The sequence below is a fragment of the Lissotriton vulgaris genome, chromosome 1_1 (genome assembly GCF_964263255.1).
Source record: "Lissotriton vulgaris chromosome 1_1, aLisVul1.2, whole genome shotgun sequence".
NCBI classification, from domain to species: Eukaryota; Metazoa; Chordata; class Amphibia; order Caudata; family Salamandridae; genus Lissotriton; species Lissotriton vulgaris.
This window is the reverse complement of record NC_141685.1, coordinates 409,105,650-409,125,164: the sequence shown is the minus strand read 5'-3', so window position 1 is coordinate 409,125,164 and position 19,515 is coordinate 409,105,650. Positions and strand designations below refer to the sequence as shown.

The 19,515-nt window shown below is 46.5% G+C and overlaps 1 protein-coding gene across 3 annotated transcripts in view; it reads left to right on the top strand.

Annotated features, from left to right (window-relative positions):
• The window catches only part of USP24 (ubiquitin specific peptidase 24), a 1,909,144-nt gene that overhangs the window by 1,179,388 nt on the left and 710,241 nt on the right, over nt 1-19,515 (top strand). For all 3 annotated transcript variants that reach the window (XM_086952711.1, XM_086952716.1, XM_086952707.1), the window contains exon 46: nt 15,607-15,748. In XM_086952711.1, coding sequence (XP_086808837.1) covers nt 15,607-15,748 — 142 coding nt within the window. The remainder of the gene's footprint in view (nt 1-15,606; nt 15,749-19,515) is intronic.

Sequence of the window (19,515 nt, the reverse complement as noted above, 5' to 3'; positions counted from 1 at the left end):
CGAACGAGAGCATGGTATACAACGTCATGTCCTGGCCTACATTATCATGCAGCAGAGACTGGAGTTGCGAGGCCTCACCATGGAGGAGAAGCTGCTCAGGTTCTGTTGGCAAAGGAGTTTGAGGAGAGCGAAGGCGTCCCGACCGTATGCGCCGGAGATACCGTTGGGAATGTTGACTGCGCTGCCGCATGGGGGCGATTGGTCTCCGCTACTGGAGTGGGAGGAGCTGGGACTGCAGGTGGTGGGGGATCTGTATCTTGATGGGACGCTGGTCCCATTCCAGACGCTGCAGGAACAGTTTGGGCTGCCGGAGGGGAGCTTCCTTTTGCATGCGGCTGTGGTAGCGGCCATGCAGAAGCACTGGAAAGGGGGGCTCATTGAACCGGAAACGACTATAGCTTGCCAGTATGTCGTGATGGCCGCTGGTACCTTTAAAGCGGTGACCTGCTTTCATAATAGGATGTTGCATGAGGGATTGGATCCGCTCCTGGGCCTGAAAGCGAACTGGGAACTTAGCATAGGTAGGCCCATTCCGGACACGGTGTGGGGTCATATCCTTAAGCGTACGTGGAAGGGTACAAGGAACGCACGCTTTCAGCAGGTACATTTTTACGTGTTGTACAGGGCCTACCTGACCCCGGAGAAGATTAGATGGTATTTCCAGGTGCAGGAGGCGAGATGTCCGAGATGCCTGGCACTGGAGGCAGATCTAGATTATTTGTTATGGGGCTGCCCGAAGCTGGAGATTTACTGGGCGGAGGTTGGGGAACTCCTAAATGCAGTGACCGATCGGGAGGTGGATTTTGACATGGCGGCGTGCTTGTTGCTCTGTTTCCCACACACGAAGAATACTAAGGTGACGAGTAAATTCATTGACCTGGGGCTGATACTGGCGCAGAGGGAAATCACTTGGCACTGGAAGTCCAGGGAGGGACAGTCGGTGAGGAGATGGGTGAATGAACTGCTGAGATGGTCTGAATGCGAGAGTGTGCTCCGTATGAGACAGGCAGTCAAGCTTGACAATGAAAAAAGCCTAGAAACAGCGCGAGCGTGGGAAATGATAGTCCAGGCGTTGCGTGACTCCATGGTGGAGGACGACGACTGAATTGATAGTGTATGAGGACTCCATGAGGCTTATGAGTATGGAGGTATCAATTGATCTGTAGCGGGACCCATAGTGGCGTTAGGAGCATGGCCCACATCATTAGCGGTTGCTGGGGGGGGGAGGGGATGGGGGTTGTTTTGGGATTGTTGGGGGGCGGGGGGTTAGGCACCGGGACCCAGGTCGGGAGGCAGCAGTGATCCCCGGGGTTGGAACTGTCCTAGCGTGACGGGAGAGCTTGGATAGGAGGCGGGGTAGTGACAGGGACACATGGAACTGTTATGTTAGGGGCCCACCACCGAATGGACTGGGGGTTAGGATTGTAAATATCGCCATGTAAGTGGACTGTTAGGATATGCTGGACGGTGTTGGGGGAGGGCTAGGTGTTTAGGGGGGTAAAATGCAGATACACAAAGCGATTATCGACCAATTGTCCCTCAGGGATGCTCACTGTGAGGTTCTTGCTGGAAGTTTGAATTACTGCGCCGCCCGGCCTCCGGGATACGGGCTGAATGGCTGTGTACAATCTATGGTTTACTTGACCCATGTGTGGGGACACCATGAGTGTGCTGGTTGATTTATTATATGCAATGGTTTTTAATTCTGCAATAAAAACAAATTTGCCCGGCCTCACCATTGCTATTTGCCCTATATTTAGATTCCTTTCTGCGAAGATTAGAAGGAAACTCAAACATCCTCCCGATTGGTTTACATGGCTATGCATATAAGACACTTGCATATGCAGATGACGTGGCAGTGGTCACACCAGATCCAGGGTCAGCTATTATAGAAATTGAACAGGAGGCTGCACTTTTCGGCACATTTTCAGGCTACTCACTGAATAAAGGAAAAACACAAATAAAACAAAACAACTGGGTAAACTATCATGATGTAAGAATAGCACCTGAAGTTACATATTTAGGGGTGAAGATTACAACCGAATTAGACAGATTAGTAAAAATCAATATGAGCCCGCTGCTGGAAAAAATTAAAACAAACACAGAAAGAATGAACAATTTACACTTGACCTTAATGGGCCGAATTAATGTCATTAAAATGATAACATTTCCCAAAGTTTTGTATCTATTTAGATCCATACCCCTATTCTTTGAAAATGTTTGGTTTAGTAAGTTAGAATTGATTTTGAATAAATTCATTTGGGTTAAAGGGAAAACAAGAAGAGCATATAGACACTTAACGGTAGGTAGAGAAAAAGGGGGTTGGGGTGCACCGGATTTTAGGCTCTACTACTGGGCTGCTGTATTGCAATATAGTAGGGTGCTAATAGGTGGGGGAGGTTTGGAACACCTAACGGGCATCGAGGCAGGATTACCTAATGTTTATGCCTTATTATTGGGGGAGGAAGTTGAGAATGGGTTTTTAAATACAACTGAATTCACGTATTTCAAACATACGAGATTTAAGACTTTGAAAGCTGTATATAGGGTGTGGAAAGGAGTGGCTAAAAAATTTGGGCTAGGCAGATTTAATAATTATACAAGATTATATACAAATAGCTCACTGCCGAGGGAGATCTTTAAAGATGCCACTATGTATGAATGGTATAATAAAGGCATAGTGCAAATAGGGAATTTACTGGACAGGCAGGGCAATATCCTGCAGTTTGGGGCACTCAAAGCAAAGTTTGGATTAGAGCATAATAGTTTCTATAAATATCTACAAGTGAGGAGTTTTCTAACACAAAAACAAGGTGGCCCGGCTGGGTTGGGACAATGCAAAATTATGGATTATATAGAAACAACTACCAAATGCACAATAAGATATCTTTATGCAGAATTGAAAGGAACCAAGTCAGATGAAAGGGCTAAATTCTCACAAAAATGGATGGAAAAATTGGGGTCAGGATCAGAAACTTTTCAGGAGTCATTGGATTTTGGCAGAACAGTGCTATGTTCGGCAACTCTCCAATCACAACACTTCAAAACAGTATTCTCACTTTATCACACACCGGCTAGAATCGCCCAGTGGGGTGGGACAACAGGAATAACTTGCCCACGATGTAATGCGAGTGGAGCAGATATTGTACATATGTTTTCACAGTGCCCACAACTTTTTACTTTGAAAATGGCGATTGAAGAATTTTTTGATAAAACACTTAGGATCAAGATTAAGCTTGTAGATGAATTAATCATTTTAGGGGTGGTAAATACGACAGAAGCTATGCCAGTAGAGTTTATTTTTGTTTCAATCGCAGTGTTCCGTATTTGCATAGCAAGGAATTGGCTGAATAAGGCTCCCCCACTATTTTCAGATTGGATTGCCAGCCTTCTTACTAGTTATAATTTAGAAAAGGCAATATACGACAGGTAAGGCAGAAGGGCTAAGGCATTAGGTAAAATAATATGGCAACCTATCATGACGTGGAAAACCAGTAGGATAAACTTAGAATAATATAAGAAAGTGTGATCTGTTTTGGGGGCTGTTTTTGGTTGGGGGGCAAGCCTTCTCATTACATCTGCTTGTGATATGAAAATTGTATAAACAATGAAATGTATATATATATATATAACCACCTGAGAAATTGGAATGTGCTGTAAACATACGTTGGAATGCGTGGAAAAATTTCTAGAAAAATTTAATAAATATATTTAAAAAAAAAAAAAAAAGTTTTAAAAAATAATGAGGTAAACAAAACGCCAGCCGACACGTGTTTCGTCAACCGGTCAATGCCTGTGACTCTTCAGGGCTTAGAGCGCAGGAAGGATTGGCAGGAAAGATGGGAACTTATGGATGTGTGGCGGGAGCAACACCAGGGTAGTAGGGATTATTCCTTTTTCTCGGGCCTCCATGCTCTACATGTTAGGATCGACTTGGTCCTGTGCAGTGGGTCCCTAGCTACACTGGTCACTCATACGGAGTACCTGGCCAGAACCATCTCGGATCATAATCCTTTGCTGGTGCATGTACAATGGCAGCGTGCGAGATCCGCATTTCCAACATGGCGGCTTCGGCCCGACACCTTGGAGGACTCGGTGTTTAGTGACGCGGTCCAACGGGGCATAGACCAATACTTTGATGAGAATGAGGGGACGGCTACTTGTAGGTCCACTGAATGGGACGCGATGAAAGTGGTGGTGAGAGGAGTGTGCATGGGTAGGTTTTCGAATGCCCGAACGTCGGTGTTGAATGCGCTTGCCAGGGCGGAAGAGAAGTTGAGGGATCTGGAACAGCGTAGACCGGACCGACCGGACTTACAAGCCCGGTTATTGGAAGCCAAGGAGGTGGTGGCGACCGAAACGGAACGGCTGCGGAGTTATGATTATAGACAATATGCCATTAAAGCACATGCTGAAAGGGATAAGGTAGGCACGTTACTGGCCAGGCTCGCTAATCCTGAACTCGGAGGCTGCCCAATCTTGAGCATAGAAAAAGCACTGGGGGAGATGGTTTATTCACAAACAGCGGTGATGGAATGCTTTCGGACCTATTATGCTGAGTTATATGAGAGCCAACTGGGGGTGGAGGCCTGGGAGGTCAGTGAATACTTGGAATCGATGCAGCTTCCGGTGCTGGATGACGATGATGCGAAGGATTTGGGGGGACCTATCACGCTCGCCGAGATCAGGGCGGCCATTAAACATATGGCGAGGAATAAAACGCCCGGGGTAGATGGCCTGCCGATTGAATTTTATCAGAAGTATGTAGATAGTTTGGCGCCTAGATTGCTGGTGGTGTATGGGGAGGCTCACAGGCTGGGGAGTCTGCCCGGATTGATGAGGGAGGCGTTGATAGTGCCATTGTTGAAACCCGGCAGAGAGGCGTCTGATGTAAGATCATATAGGCCGTTGTCCATGTTGACAGTGGACTACAAGATATTGAGCCGTATTTTGGCCACCAGGTTGGCCCCGCATATGACCAGGCTGGTGCACAGGGACCAAGCGGGGTTTATCCCTACGAGGAACACGGCGCTCAATATTCGTCGTCTGATTGGGATATTGGACGGCGCAACGGAAGTGGACGGTGACCCGGCGGTGTTATCTGTGGATATTGAGAAAGCCTTTGATAGTCTGGAGTCGGTCTACTTAGATGAAGTCCTAATAAAGTTTGGCATTGGCGAGGGGTTTCGTAGATGGACGAAGGTGTTGTATTCCTCGGCTACAGTGCGGGTACGCCTGGGCACTCTGGTATCCGCGGCTTATCCAGTTTGTAGAGGGACGAGACAGGGGTGTTCCCTCTCCCCACTGCTGTTTGCACTGGCGATGGAACCATTAGCGGCGCACGCCAGGTCGGGAGTCATGTACACGGGGATCGACAGAGGCGGGCAGTCGCACTATATCTCATTGTATGCAGACGATTTGCTGCTGTACATGGCGGACGCGGAGCGGGCTCTGGTGGGGGCGATGGATATGCTGTCCGAGTTTGGTCGGTTGTCGGGCCTCAAGGTTAACTGGACGAAGACTTGTGTCTTTCCGCTCAGGGCAGACGTGCCGTGTCCCTCTCGCGATATAGGGATGGTCTGGGAGCCATCTTGCTTCACTTATTTGGGAGTCCGAATCTACCACGAGGTCGCGAACTTACTGGAGGGTAATATTGGGCGATGTATAAGAGCGCTGAGAGGCTAAATGACCTTTTGGGCCTCCCTCCCTTTGTCAGTGTTGGGTAGAGTAGCTCTACTGAAGATGGTAGCGCTCCCGCGGCTACTGTATTACTTTCGCACGCTGCCCATTTGGATCCCCCAGAGGATCTTTAAGGACCTGCGGACGATGATAATCGATTTCCTTTGGGGGCACGGTCGCCGTAGGGTAGCATTGAACACTTTGCTTCGACCCAAGCTTGAGGGGGGGATGGCGGTCCCCGACTTTGAGTTGTACTACTTGGCCGCGCAGCTTCAGGTTCTCACACAGCACGTGGCTAGGGTATTTAGAGGGCCAGAACACGAACGAGAGCATGGTATACAACGTCATGTCCTGGCCTACATTATCATGCAGCAGAGACTGGAGTTGCGAGGCCTCACCATGGAGGAGAAGCTGCTCAGGTTCTGTTGGCAAAGGAGTTTGAGGAGAGCGAAGGCGTCCCGACCGTATGCGCCGGAGATACCGTTGGGAATGTTGACTGCGCTGCCGCATGGGGGCGATTGGTCTCCGCTACTGGAGTGGGAGGAGCTGGGACTGCAGGTGGTGGGGGATCTGTATCTTGATGGGACGCTGGTCCCATTCCAGACGCTGCAGGAACAGTTTGGGCTGCCGGAGGGGAGCTTCCTTTTGCATGCGGCTGTGGTAGCGGCCATGCAGAAGCACTGGAAAGGGGGGCTCATTGAACCGGAAACGACTATAGCTTGCCAGTATGTCGTGATGGCCGCTGGTACCTTTAAAGCGGTGACCTGCTTTCATAATAGGATGTTGCATGAGGGATTGGATCCGCTCCTGGGCCTGAAAGCGAACTGGGAACTTAGCATAGGTAGGCCCATTCCGGACACGGTGTGGGGTCATATCCTTAAGCGTACGTGGAAGGGTACAAGGAACGCACGCTTTCAGCAGGTACATTTTTACGTGTTGTACAGGGCCTACCTGACCCCGGAGAAGATTAGATGGTATTTCCAGGTGCAGGAGGCGAGATGTCCGAGATGCCTGGCACTGGAGGCAGATCTAGATTATTTGTTATGGGGCTGCCCGAAGCTGGAGATTTACTGGGCGGAGGTTGGGGAACTCCTAAATGCAGTGACCGATCGGGAGGTGGATTTTGACATGGCGGCGTGCTTGTTGCTCTGTTTCCCACACACGAAGAATACTAAGGTGACGAGTAAATTCATTGACCTGGGGCTGATACTGGCGCAGAGGGAAATCACTTGGCACTGGAAGTCCAGGGAGGGACAGTCGGTGAGGAGATGGGTGAATGAACTGCTGAGATGGTCTGAATGCGAGAGTGTGCTCCGTATGAGACAGGCAGTCAAGCTTGACAATGAAAAAAGCCTAGAAACAGCGCGAGCGTGGGAAATGATAGTCCAGGCGTTGCGTGACTCCATGGTGGAGGACGACGACTGAATTGATAGTGTATGAGGACTCCATGAGGCTTATGAGTATGGAGGTATCAATTGATCTGTAGCGGGACCCATAGTGGCGTTAGGAGCATGGCCCACATCATTAGCGGTTGCTGGGGGGGGGAGGGGATGGGGGTTGTTTTGGGATTGTTGGGGGGCGGGGGGTTAGGCACCGGGACCCAGGTCGGGAGGCAGCAGTGATCCCCGGGGTTGGAACTGTCCTAGCGTGACGGGAGAGCTTGGATAGGAGGCGGGGTAGTGACAGGGACACATGGAACTGTTATGTTAGGGGCCCACCACCGAATGGACTGGGGGTTAGGATTGTAAATATCGCCATGTAAGTGGACTGTTAGGATATGCTGGACGGTGTTGGGGGAGGGCTAGGTGTTTAGGGGGGTAAAATGCAGATACACAAAGCGATTATCGACCAATTGTCCCTCAGGGATGCTCACTGTGAGGTTCTTGCTGGAAGTTTGAATTACTGCGCCGCCCGGCCTCCGGGATACGGGCTGAATGGCTGTGTACAATCTATGGTTTACTTGACCCATGTGTGGGGACACCATGAGTGTGCTGGTTGATTTATTATATGCAATGGTTTTTAATTCTGCAATAAAAACAAATTTGCCCGGCCTCACCATTGCTATTTGCCCTATATTTAGATTCCTTTCTGCGAAGATTAGAAGGAAACTCAAACATCCTCCCGATTGGTTTACATGGCTATGCATATAAGACACTTGCATATGCAGATGACGTGGCAGTGGTCACACCAGATCCAGGGTCAGCTATTATAGAAATTGAACAGGAGGCTGCACTTTTCGGCACATTTTCAGGCTACTCACTGAATAAAGGAAAAACACAAATAAAACAAAACAACTGGGTAAACTATCATGATGTAAGAATAGCACCTGAAGTTACATATTTAGGGGTGAAGATTACAACCGAATTAGACAGATTAGTAAAAATCAATATGAGCCCGCTGCTGGAAAAAATTAAAACAAACACAGAAAGAATGAACAATTTACACTTGACCTTAATGGGCCGAATTAATGTCATTAAAATGATAACATTTCCCAAAGTTTTGTATCTATTTAGATCCATACCCCTATTCTTTGAAAATGTTTGGTTTAGTAAGTTAGAATTGATTTTGAATAAATTCATTTGGGTTAAAGGGAAAACAAGAAGAGCATATAGACACTTAACGGTAGGTAGAGAAAAAGGGGGTTGGGGTGCACCGGATTTTAGGCTCTACTACTGGGCTGCTGTATTGCAATATAGTAGGGTGCTAATAGGTGGGGGAGGTTTGGAACACCTAACGGGCATCGAGGCAGGATTACCTAATGTTTATGCCTTATTATTGGGGGAGGAAGTTGAGAATGGGTTTTTAAATACAACTGAATTCACGTATTTCAAACATACGAGATTTAAGACTTTGAAAGCTGTATATAGGGTGTGGAAAGGAGTGGCTAAAAAATTTGGGCTAGGCAGATTTAATAATTATACAAGATTATATACAAATAGCTCACTGCCGAGGGAGATCTTTAAAGATGCCACTATGTATGAATGGTATAATAAAGGCATAGTGCAAATAGGGAATTTACTGGACAGGCAGGGCAATATCCTGCAGTTTGGGGCACTCAAAGCAAAGTTTGGATTAGAGCATAATAGTTTCTATAAATATCTACAAGTGAGGAGTTTTCTAACACAAAAACAAGGTGGCCCGGCTGGGTTGGGACAATGCAAAATTATGGATTATATAGAAACAACTACCAAATGCACAATAAGATATCTTTATGCAGAATTGAAAGGAACCAAGTCAGATGAAAGGGCTAAATTCTCACAAAAATGGATGGAAAAATTGGGGTCAGGATCAGAAACTTTTCAGGAGTCATTGGATTTTGGCAGAACAGTGCTATGTTCGGCAACTCTCCAATCACAACACTTCAAAACAGTATTCTCACTTTATCACACACCGGCTAGAATCGCCCAGTGGGGTGGGACAACAGGAATAACTTGCCCACGATGTAATGCGAGTGGAGCAGATATTGTACATATGTTTTCACAGTGCCCACAACTTTTTACTTTGAAAATGGCGATTGAAGAATTTTTTGATAAAACACTTAGGATCAAGATTAAGCTTGTAGATGAATTAATCATTTTAGGGGTGGTAAATACGACAGAAGCTATGCCAGTAGAGTTTATTTTTGTTTCAATCGCAGTGTTCCGTATTTGCATAGCAAGGAATTGGCTGAATAAGGCTCCCCCACTATTTTCAGATTGGATTGCCAGCCTTCTTACTAGTTATAATTTAGAAAAGGCAATATACGACAGGTAAGGCAGAAGGGCTAAGGCATTAGGTAAAATAATATGGCAACCTATCATGACGTGGAAAACCAGTAGGATAAACTTAGAATAATATAAGAAAGTGTGATCTGTTTTGGGGGCTGTTTTTGGTTGGGGGGCAAGCCTTCTCATTACATCTGCTTGTGATATGAAAATTGTATAAACAATGAAATGTATATATATATATATAACCACCTGAGAAATTGGAATGTGCTGTAAACATACGTTGGAATGCGTGGAAAAATTTCTAGAAAAATTTAATAAATATATTTAAAAAAAAAAAAAAAAGTTTTAAAAAATAATGAGGTAAACAAAACGCCAGCCGACACGTGTTTCGTCAACCGGTCAATGCCTGTGACTCTTCAGGGCTTAGAGCGCTGAAGAGTCCTTCGGCGAGAGACGAGCAACGACGTGGACCCTGCACTACAAGGCTCCCATCCATACGGACGTACCCACCTGTTTTAAATTCTTCATTACCAGACAGCCATACTACGGCTGTCTCGAAACCCGCTAACTGGGTTGGAATTATTACCGGTCCTTCAATACAAGCACTACGTGCTCTTAAGCCCTGAGGAGTCAAAGGCATTGACCTGTAGATGAAACATGTGTCGGCTGGCGTTTTGTTTACCTCATGAACATCTTCACATAAACATCCCTTAAGAAAACCACCGGTGTCAACTGTATTACTTTTCATAAATTGTATTAACTTTTGAGTCTATCCGTGTGCCCAGGATTTGTTCTAGTTTGTTTGGCGAAGGGCTTTCAGCTCTTCCCTCATTCAGGGGTTTTGGATCTACCTCTGACCTAGCAGCACCACATGCTTTTGTTCTTCATTCTGTCAATACCCGACAAGGTTACCTGCACGTGCGCCACTTCCCTGCTACCCTAAAACCCTGCGCAGAATCAAATATTCAAGGACCCTGAAGGGGCTAGGATTCTCAATCTGAGAATTGACAAAAAATATAAACCCGCTCCCAATGATCCCACCTACATTAACGGGCAACTATCCTTAGATTCCCTATTGGCAACTAACGCTAGAAAACGCGCCAACTCTTAAGACCTCCGGTGATGCGCCACCTCCGGACAAAGAGTCTAAATTGTTAGATGCTTCAGGCAAGCGAGTTGCTGCCCAAGCAGCTAATTACTGGCAAATAGCCAACACAAAGGCATTACTTGCAAGGTACGATAGGGCTCACTATGATGAACTGGAAACCCTATTGCAACACGTACCTGATCAATTTAAGGCCAAGGCAAATGATTTGATTCAAGAAGATAAATTAATAACTAATGCATCAATCAAGTGTGCCCTTGATGCAGCAGACACTGCATCTAGGTCCATTAACACTAGCGTGTTACTCAGACGACATGCCTGGTTACGCATCTCTCGCTTCAAACAGGAGGTACAAACAACTATCCTCAATCAGCTGTTCAATCAGGAACAACTTGTTCGACCGCTATAGACACCACTCTAGAAAAGATTAAAAAAGACACAGAGAATGCTAAATCCATGGGGGCATTACAGTCTCCATCCACACGTGGTTCCTTTCAACGCTCCTTCTATAGAGGAGCATCCAAAAACATTGTAGCAGATACTTCTTTCTTTTCCTACAAAAACACCACCCAAACATTCCCCAACAGGGGATATTTTAGAGGAGGATACCAGTTTAATAACAAAAAAGGGAGAGGCCGAGGTAACAACAACACTCGCACCTCCCCCACTAATAAGATGTGACCTCCCTCCATACCATTCCACTCTAGTCGGAGGGAGACTATCACAGTTCCTACCTGTCTGGAATTCCATCACTACAGACAAGTGGGTAAGACAAATTATCCAGTATGGCTACTGCCTGGAACTTACAGAAACCCCACCCACACAGCGTCCAATGTCCACAGTACATCTCATGCTCTTAAAACAGGGAGTTCTCTCACTGCTTTAAAAGCATGCAATAGAACAAGTTCCCTTACAGCATCAAGGAACAGGAGTTTACTCGCTATATTTTCCTAATCCCAAAAAGGACGGCACCCTAAGGCCAATACTGGACCTCAGACCTCTCAATCTCTACATAGTAAGATCATTTTCAAATGATCACTCTTTAACAGGTCCTCCCACTACTTCAATAAAGCGACTTCCTTGCCACACTAGATCTCAAGGACGCCTACATCCATATTCCCATACACCCTGCTCACAGGAAATACCTAAGATTCATGTTTGACGGACAACACTATCAGTTCAAAGTCCTTTCGCTCGGAGCGACCACCGCACCCAGGGTATTCACAAAGTGCCTTGCACACTTGAGAAGACAACAAATCCATGTCTTTCAATACCTCAACGACTGGTTGATAAAAGCCAAGTCACACAACCAGTGTGTTTGTGACACTTATAAAACCAACCAGCTACTACACAACTTGGGATTCACAGTAAACTACACCAAGTCACCTAGTCACCCTGGCAACACCCTCTATGCAGGAACCTCAGCCAAACTCCAGAAACCACTACAACGCCTCTGCCCGCCTCATCCTCGACATCCCCTGCCACAGCCACATCACATCCCACCTGAGAGATCTGCACTGGCTCCCTGTCAACAAGAGGATCACCTTCAAACTCCTCACCCACGCTCACAAAGCACCGGACCAGCGTACCTCAACAAACGATTTACCTTCTACACCCCAAACGGCCAGCTTCGCTCCGCTGACCTCGCCCTCGCTACCGTCCCCCTTACATGAAGAGCGACCGCTGGCAGCAGATCATTCTCCCACCTTGCCGCCAAGACATGGAACACCCTCCCTATCGGCCTGCGACAGACCCAGGACCTGCTGACCTTCAGGAGACTTCTCAAGACCTGGCTGTTCGAGCAGTTGCAGCACCCCCCCCCCCCCCCCCCTGCGCCTTGAGACCCTCACGGGTGAGTAGTGCACTCTACAAATGGATTGATTGATTGATTGATCTAGGCGCCACATTAGATACCTCCAAAGCTCTGGCATATCCCAATCCAGCCAGGATAGCCAGTATACAAACCCTAATCACCAAATTTCAGCCACAGCATTCCCTACCAGTGCGGATGTTCATGCAACTCCTAGGAATGATGGCATCTTGTATTTTCATCGTACCTTACACAAGACTCCAGATGCGCCCCTTACAAGAATGCCTAGCACGTCAGTGGAACCAGGCTCAGGGACAACTTACAGATCTGGTGTTGGTGAACAGACACATATGTCGCTCTCTGTAGTGGTGGAACACACAAAACCTTTCCAGAGGGCAGCCGTTCTTAGAGCCGGTTCCACAGATATTGTTAACAGCAGACACATCAATCACCGGCTGGGGAACCCATCCCCTAAACCACACAATTCAAGGCAAGTGGACCACTCAACAAAAAGTGCTGCACATCAGTCACCAAGAATTACTGGCAATATTTCTAGCATTAAAATCATTCCAAGCACATCTACACCACAAGACTGTCCTAGTCCGGACTGACAATATGACAGCCATATATTACATACAAAAACAAGGAGCCACACATTCTTTGCAGCAGGTGCAAAGCACATGGAGATGGGCCATTCCACAAAACATATACCTTCTGGCAGACCTCCTTCCAGGGGTTCACAATCAGATTGCTGATCTGCTAAGTCGACAGACACAGCAGATAAACAAATGGGAACGTCAGCTCAACTTCAACCATTTTTCCAAATGTGGGGTCAACCAGACATAGATCGGTTTGCCACGCATGCAAACGCAAAATGCCCAATCTTAGCCGCCAGGTTTCCACACCCTTTGTCCAAAGGCAAAGCGATATGGATGAACTAGTCAGGCTGATTTGCGTACACTTTTCCACCAATCCCACTGATTCCCCTAGTAAGCAAGCTTAGACAAAATCAAAATTCTCTCATGATCCTGGTGGCTCCCACATGGGCACGGCAACCGTGGTTCACAACAACTCTCAGTAGTTCCACACCAAAAACTACGTCTCTCCCCAACGTTGCTAACGCAGAACCATGGAGAGATAAGGCACCCCGATTCAGGGCAATTGAATCTAGCAATCTGGCTCCTGAAGTCCTAGCGTTCGGTTACCTTAACCTTCCACCGGACTGTATGAATATTATTAAAGAAGCTAGTTACCCTACTACTAGAGCTTGATATGCAGCAAAATGAAAAAGATTTGTCATCTACTACAATAACAATAAAATCGATCCACTGGATGCTTCAATCCAGGACATCATTTGCTATTTGTTACCCTTACAAAGGTGTAATCTAGCATATTCATCCATAAGATTACATCAAGCTGCACTTGCTGCTTATTTACAAAACAGAGAACACTTGTCACTATTTATAGTACCTGCAATTAAATAAAAGGATAATTCCTCCCATACTGCCACCCTCTCCAGCGTGGAATTTAAACATTGTCCTTACCAGGCTCATGGGTCCCCCATTTGAACATCTGCACAAGTGTGAACTGCGGTTCCTCACATGGAAAGTAGCTTTCCTTGTCGCAATTACCTCTCACACGAGAGTAAGTGAGATCCAGGCTTTAACCATACAAGAGTCATTCTTACAAATACATTCTAACAAGGTGGTTCTTAGAACAAATCCAAAATTCCTTCCTAAATTAGTCTCTGCTTTTCATCTTAACCAATGAGTTGAGTTACCAGTGTTTTTCCAAAACCCGGACTCTGTAGCAGAGAGCGCTCTTCACACTCTTGACGTCAAGAGCCCTACTTTTTTTCATTGACAGGACTAAGCCTTTTAGAAAGGCAAAACAACTGTTTGGAGCCCTCTCACCACCTCATAAAGGAAACCCCATCTCCAAAGCTGGGATTGCTAGGTGAATAGTCAAATGCATTCAAATATGCTACCAAAAGGCTAAAAGCACATTATCAATTCCCGCTAGGGCGCACTCAACACGCAAACTAGGGGCTTTCATGGCATTCTTAGGGAACATTCCCTTAACACCTTGGGTGCTAGGGGTTTTCGCGCTGGGTGCTGAATATGGCAAATCTCCATTGTTCATGACAAAGCCAGCTCGTCATAAGCACAGCGCAGGTAACACCCATGACGAGCTGGCTTTGTCATCAGCACTGAAGGGGTTAAATGACATCTGTAAAGCAGCATCATGGTCTACACCACACACCTTCACCAAACACTATTGTGTTGACGTGCGGCTAAACTGGCTTCTGTAGGCCAGGCTGTTCTTAGGACACTTTTTCAAACCACTGCAACAGATACAGGTGACCACCGCTAAGGGAGACATTACTGTACAGTCTATGCAGTGTACGATCTGCAGCTCATATGCCGCAAATGGAAAATGCTACTTACCAGTTGTTGGCATGTAGAGCGGCAGAGTCGTACACGCCCACATGCTTCCCCGGAACCTGTATCTGTTCCGGTATCTTAATTAGATACGTTCACACGGACATCTCTTTTACTTCTTACTAACTCCATCGTTTCCCATCATGGCGAAAAACAATCTGAGGATGGAGTCGATGCCCATGCGCCCTATCATCCAAGGGAAGTGTTGCCTATCTCGTGACTACAAAAGACTCTTCCAAGACAACAAGGTGCAAGCATCCGAGTCCAACACCAGATGGTGATCTATGCACAGTGTACGACTCTGCAGCTCTACATGCCATGAACAGATCCATACTGGTAATTAGCATTTTCCTTATGTTGCACGCAAAAGTTACTCAAAGACCTTTTACCTGAGAGATGATATATCCTTTTGAGGTTTTACTCGTCTGAGGACCTGTTTTTTTTTTAGCACTTGTACTTTCATGGACTTCCATTGTTCTTGTTTCAGTATTGTACTATATGTTCTTTAGCTTTTATTTTGGACATTTTTGTGGTCTTTCGGTTTCTCTATGGGAAAGTGTGTGGTGTCTGATATTCTATCTTTACTCGCTTGCATCCTGCTCTAGAATGTGAATGTAAAGTTCTGGCTCCTACTGTTGAGATTGGTAGTTGGTTCTGGCTTTGGTTGGATTGTGAAAGCAATTGAGCTACTCTCTTGGGTACTGCACGCTGGTGCTTCCTTCCCTCATCACAATTGAGCTTTCAGGAATTTGGCCGACAATAATGGTGATGGTGTTTGCATGCAGACTAAATGTATTTTCTGCAAGTTCTTTGGGTTATGGTATTAACGACTGAAAAAGTCTCCTTCATATCTTTTCTTTGCAGGTATGAACGTGAAGAAGCTTTCATGGCCCTCAACCTTGGAGTCACCTCTTGCCAAAGTTTAGAAATTTCTTTGGACCAATTTGTTAGAGGAGAGATTCTAGAAGGTAGCAATGCATATTACTGTGAGAAATGCAAAGAAAAGGTATTAATCTTATAGCTATTTTATATTGATATTTAATTCTCACTTGTAGGTGAGACGATTTTTAGTTCCTTGTTGCCTATGGGTTGTGAAATAAGAAATGTAGTGCTTGATTCTTACTCTTGAATTGTTTTGGGAAATTGGTTCAATAAGTGCTAAGGTTTATTATTTGAAACAATATTTTTTGTATTGCCTGACCTTTTATAAGTAATGTGCAACACAATCTACATGGACCATGACTTATCTGTATTACCACATCATGTTTTTGAAAGTGAACATTACAAACATAAGTCATCTTCTTCCTCCAAACAGTTCAAGAAGAACATGTTTAACATGACAATGTTTACAGTATCACTCAGAATTCTGCAGTCCTAACAATATAATCGATACACATATTTTCCAAATTAGAGAACTAAACATGTGATATTGGTGATGACATCTTTTAGGGAACTCTGGAGAGTTTTAGCCATCCTAGGTTGTGATGAGAGGTGGCAACAGGCCTCTGATATTGGCAGTAATGTGATGGTGATTAGAAAAAGAATCACATGAGAATTCTTTAAGTAATATTTTCGGCAGCTGGGGCCCCACTATTGTAGATTGATATAGAAGGTCAGGGACTGGGGATGCCTGCCCAGTGACTGGAGGCATCCGGAGATAGGGGTCTTTGATAAGCCCGATAGGGCGATATGAGGCATGATATTCTGACTGTCTATCTCCCTCCTGAACGTGGAAGCTAAGATTTTAGCCAATGCATTGGCGAACCGCCTCCACCCTCATATCGCCCTGCTGTTGCATCCTGACCAGGCTGGGTTTATGCCTTAGCGCGCAACCCGCCACAACATCATGCAGGCATACATGGCGGTCGCGACGATCCTGGGTCTGGGAGAGTGGGCAGCGCTTCTGTTGGCAGATATGGATAGGGCGTTTGAATCCGTGAGTTGGGTCTATTTATTTGCGCTCCTGCGGTGGCTGAATTCCTGGCCACGTTTTTTGTCCTACCTAACTCTGTTGTACACTGACTTGACGGCATCGGTGCGAGTTCCTGGCTTCGTCTCTGAAGTTTTCCATAGGGCGGGGCACCAGGCAGGGGTGTCCGCTTTCCCCATATCTTTTTGCTTTAGCAATGGAACCCCTGGCTACTCGGGTGTGGATGGACGCTCAGGTGTCTGGCTTTGAGTGGGCACATGGTCTCTCCGATCGAATCGCCCTCTATGCGGACGATTTATTGTTTTTCCTTACTAACCTGGATCTTACGGGCTCTCGATTGATGCATATCATGCAGATCTTCGGGGAAACCATGGTTTATATATGAACCCTCAGAAGTCCACCTTGTGGGTATTTGGAGGTCGGGGAACTCAGTAATTGGGCGTCTCTGGTCCAAGTGGTGTATGGGGTCATGAAATACTTGGGGTCGTGTTTGTCCGATTCCCCCCCCCCGCGGCCTTTGTGCGGAATTTAGTTCTGTGTGGGTGCATGTGCGTGAGCATATTAAGACCTGGTCCCATATACTCCTGTCCATCTACAGCCGATCGGCCATCTTTAAGATAGTGTCGCTCCCGCGACTATTGTACCATCTACAAAATCATCCCTACCCGATTCCCCCCATATGGTTCCGGCAGGTGAACTCTGTCTTAGGTCAGTTTCTTGGGGATGGGGGAGCGGTAAGGGTAGCGGTCCGGACATCTTTCTTATCTACATATTGTGGGGGGCTGGCAACCTCCAATACCTGGTCCTATTATATTGCATTGCATCTACTTGTCCTAAATGATTGGTGGTATGGGGACAGAGCGGATCCAGCCTAAGCCGTGGAGCGGCAGTGCATGGGTGGCCAGTCCCTACACACACCTTTATTCTGCCCCGCTGAGGCGTCTCCTGCCATCGGCAACGCGGATCGTTTTTCAGCTTTGGAGGCAGGCTTTGCGGAAGATGGGCTGGTGGAATAGATTGACTCGGGAGACCCCACTTTGGTACAATGGTCGCTTCCCACAGTTGTTGAATCTTTCTGGGTTTCGTGACTGTGACAACATTGGAATTTCCACTCTGGGGGATGTCATGCGGGGCACCACTTTAAAATCCTTTCAAAATATCCAGAAGGATTTCCAGATGCCAAAGACCCAATTTTTCAAATATTTACAATTTAGACACGCTATTTCCCCCAGCTTAGTGGGCCTGGACTCGTTGCCCGACTTTAGCCCAGTAGAGGCTAAGGTATTTATGGGAGATCTTCTCAATCATAAGATCTCTAATATCGATCAATCCCTAGTTACGCACTGTTCCCCCTCCTTGCAGCGTCTGCGTGAGTTCTGGGAGGGAGATGGAGGTCAGATGGAGGAAGAGGACTGGACGGAGGCCGTGGCCTCCCCGCTTGAGGCGGCTGTTGCGGTGAGCCTGCAGCTTATTCAATTTAAATACCTCCATGAGGTCTATTTTACCAGGGTTAGGCTCTGGAGGGCGGGCTTTGTAGCTTCCCCGGTGTGTCTTCATTGTGGGCACGAGGAGGGGACCCTTCTACACACTATTTGGCACTGAATATCGTTTGCGCGATTCGGGCGGGGGGTTCTGGCTAACCTCTCTGAAGTACTGGGGTGGGAGCTCCCTCACTCACCAAAACTTGTCCTCCTTCATGTGATGGAAGGGGTTGGGGCAATATCTATAAGCGCCACCTATCCTCCTAGGCTTTACATTAGCGAAGAGAGATATAGCTTGAGCCTGGAAGGCGGTAGTTGCACGCTCGGTCTCGACCTGGAAAAGAGGTCTGGACTTTTGTATGGACCTCGAGATTCCCATTTTTGAAGCTAGGGGGTGCCCCCGTAAGCACTACAAGATCTGGAAGCGTTGGGTGGATTATCGATGCTTAGACTTGGAGCCACCGCGGGAGGGCCAGAGCGCGACCCCGGGTGACCTGTTGGCGTCCTCCGTTTCCTGCTCTGTTTTGGGTTGCTTTTATTCTAACGTCAGGACGTGATGTCAACATTGGGCCTCAGGGTAGACTCTGGGCAGTTTGGCTTAGAGATCTGCTGCTTCGAATAAGGAGACGGTGCAGTGGGGGGTGGGGAGGGTAGGGGGGAAGTTGGGTGTTTGTGGGGATTGATTTTTTATTTTTGTATTGCTTTTCATATTCTCCTGTCTTCCATGAGTAAAATGGTCAGTCAATTTCTTTTGTATCGTAGATGCTGTAGTCGTCTCTGGGATTCAGAGATCTGCATCATATATGTTATTTTGACGAATAAAATCTGTTTATTAAAAAGAATCACAAGGTCTGCAACTGTGGCTATATTATCTGATTTGTTTGACTCTGTCACTTTTGGGGGTTCACTGAGCCTTTTCATCCTGAGAATAACGAGGTCACAGCTTATGGCATGCTCCCACATTCAGACATGGCACTTTACATATGCTCAGAAATGGTACTGGCATCCGCACTCCTTTGGAGCGCGAATTGACTATGTTCCCAGTAGTGAAGGTTGCAGAAAATTAGGAATTCCCTTACTCTTTGCACCACCCTTGTCACATATATTCTTTCTTGCAAATATCAAACCCTATTATTTAATGAGGCATTGCTGGATACTGTTAATGCAGCATGGGAAAGACCCCTTTCGATATCAGCTGTGAATGGACATGTGGCTAGGAAGCTCAAGCTGGTCACGTCTAATCTATTTTTCTTATTTACACATCTGATACTAGACTATCTAAAGTTCCAGATATCATTTGTTAAACTACAAACCACTTCATTTGCTTCAGGAGCAACGGAGAGAGAATCCAGAAAGACAAAT